At 64.8% G+C, this 2670-nt stretch overlaps 1 protein-coding gene across 1 annotated transcript in view; it reads right to left on the minus strand.

The window, feature by feature from the left end:
* LOC116823475 (prominin-1-A-like) overlaps nt 1-2670 on the minus strand; it is a 38172-nt gene that overhangs the window by 8038 nt on the left and 27464 nt on the right. Inside the window, exons 16-18 of the mRNA XM_032778042.2 lie at nt 2340-2411; nt 2034-2126; nt 1081-1134 (exon numbers count right to left, since the gene is read on the minus strand). Coding sequence (XP_032633933.1) covers nt 1081-1134; nt 2034-2126; nt 2340-2411 — 219 coding nt within the window. The remainder of the gene's footprint in view (nt 1-1080; nt 1135-2033; nt 2127-2339; nt 2412-2670) is intronic.

Consider the following 2670-nt stretch of genomic DNA (forward strand, 5'->3'; position numbering starts at 1 on the left):
CCTGGGCTGGGCCCCTGTGCAGAACAGGGAGCCCCCGGCAGCCCCTCACCCACAGTCCCCTGGCAAGCGGAGTCTCCCCCGGGCATCCTGCCCCCACATGGCCACAAGGTGGCAGCTTCTCAGCAGCGTCGGGCTGGGTCCCCAGAGTCGGCTCAGGACACCTGGCGCTCAGAGCCCTTTGCACAGTGCTGGGGCAAAGCACAGACACTGCTGCCCCCGCCAGCCCTGCCAGTGCCCCTTGCTCCTGACCCACAGCCCCTGCCAGCCTGGCCCTGGGCTCCCCCAGCTCTGCCGGTGCCCCTCACTCCCAACCCACAGCCCCTGCCAGCCTGGCCCTGGGCTCCCCCAGCTCTGCCGGTGCCCCTCACTCCTGACCCACAGCCCCTGCCAGCCTGGCCCTGGGCTCCCCCAGCTCTGCCGGTGCCCCTCACTCCCAACCCACAGCCCCTGCCAGCCTGGCCCTGGGCTCCCCCAGCTCTGCCGGTGCCTCTCACTCCCAACCCACAGCCCCCGCCAGCCCGGCCCTGGGCTCCTCCACCAGCCCTGCCGGCACCCCTCGCTCCTGACCCGCAGCCCCCTGCTAAGCCAGCCCTGCCGGTGCCCCTCACTCTCAACCTGCAGCGCCCCCCAGCCCAGCCCTGGCCTCCCCCAGCTCTGCCAGTGCCCCTCGACCCGCAGCCCACCTCCCCTTTCTGTTACTCAGCTCTGGTGACTGCAAGGCCAGGCTGGGCACTAGCACCCACACATGGATCGGGTCACCCCTCCAGAGCCAGCCCCTCTCCCTCGCTTTGGGGGTGTCCCGCGGAGGTGGCTCCCCTGCTGGCCGCTGCCCAGGGTCCCTGTCCGGGTGGCTCTCAGGGTCTGTGCCAGACGCACTGGGCACCCGCTGCCCACACCGAGGGAATCACATGGGGCACTGGCTGGGGACAACAGCTGCCGGGATGCCCCTCGCTGGCTGTGCCGCCTCCCAGTGAGCTCCCAGCACCCACGGAGCAGCACAAAGACTCCACAGGGTGCTGGGGACCCCACGCTCCTCCCGTCAGTGCAGCACCCACAGCTCCCCCTGCCTGCACTGCTTACCGGGACCTGGGGGGTCGTTGCCTGCAGGGTTCGGATGCTGCGGTTCAGGGCTTGCTGGGGACAGAGACAGGAGGGTTAGGTGGGGGAGGGGATTCCCCAGCTCTGCCCCCCACAGCTCCAGCTAGTGTAGATAAATCTCTGTATTAAGCTATTTTCATGCAACGTTGTATCAGATCCCCATGTAGGAAAACTTACAGAAAACTTTGCGTTAAGCCCTGGGATAATGTTACAGCCCCTAAGGATAGTTCAAGTAGAAGAAAAATGTCTTTTTGCTAGAAGTAGAATAAGATTCCCCCCCGCCCCCTTCCCTTAATCAATTGCCCTGTTGAATGAACAAGGTGTGACTGAGGAAGGCGTGGAAGGCAGCACCTCCAGCCGGCTGCAACCCTCGGAGAGGGGATGGGAGCCAGCCCAAGGACAATAAAACCTGTCAAGTGGGCTCGGCCTTCCCTTGGAAATACCCGCTTTGAACAGCACTGGGACAACCCCCAGAAAAAGCAGCACAACGGACCAACGACCACAGACACAGAGTTTGCATCTGGTACAGATCTGCATGAGAGGGAAGCTGCTATAAATGTGAGGTGTCTCAGAGGACCCTGGGTCTTGTCAACCTGGGAGCACCGATCCGGATCGGCAGAAGCCCGGCTCCACCCCTCCCCCATCTAACTCACCTGGCCAATGCAGTTAAGGGGAGCACCAGTTGGTAACAAGAAGACGGGGGTGTGCGTGTGCGTGTGCGAGATATCTCATATGCATATGATACAGTGTTAATAAGTACATGAATCACTAATGAATGTGGCGTTTTGCCTTATTCCCCCTGAAAAGATCCTGTGCAGCACTTTGGTACAACACTAGGGAAGGGGACGCAGCGTGTCCCAGGCCTTCCCCACTCCCTGCCCAGGGGACCCTGCCCCCAGCTAGGGGGAAGCACTAGGGGCCCATGGGTCACTCACCATCTGGGGCGGGAAGCGGGACCTTATCTGCCCATTGATCTGTCTCAGGTCAGACCCCTCCTCCTGCAGCTCCTGCTTCGTGGTTAGATTGTCCTGAGCCAAGGGGGGAGAGACGGTCAGAGGCACCTGCCCGGCCCGGCAGCCACAGGCCGGCCACAGAGGGCCCAGCAGAGTCCCCGGGGAGCCGGGTCCCCAGCCCGCACTCCCCATCCTGCCTCCCAGGGGAGGGGAGCGATGGCAGCGCCCCCGTGACCCTGGGGAGCCCAACCCAGCACTGTGGCTCCCTGGCGCGGGGGCGTCACTCACAGTCACATTGGCCAGCGCCTCCAGCTGCTCTGCCAGCGCCAGCAGGTCCCGCTGCGTCACGTTCCTCTCCAGCTGTAAGAGATGGGCAGAGAGCGGGGCACAGAGCCCGTCACACCAGGGAGCTTGCTGGGGGGGAGCTGGGGGGAGCACAGACCCAGTGTGTGGGGGGCAAACAGCCTCATGGCCAGTGGGGGGGCAGCAGCGGGTTCACGAGCAACCACCCTGGGGACCTGGAAAGACACGCAGAGCCCAGCCCAGCTCAGCCCCCGCCACCTGCCCCCTTCCCTGCTGCCCCTCCCCTGCCGCCCAGCCCCCGCCCCCCCCCCCCGCC

The sequence above is a fragment of the Chelonoidis abingdonii genome, chromosome 16 (genome assembly GCF_003597395.2).
Source record: "Chelonoidis abingdonii isolate Lonesome George chromosome 16, CheloAbing_2.0, whole genome shotgun sequence".
NCBI classification, from domain to species: domain Eukaryota; kingdom Metazoa; phylum Chordata; order Testudines; family Testudinidae; genus Chelonoidis; species Chelonoidis abingdonii.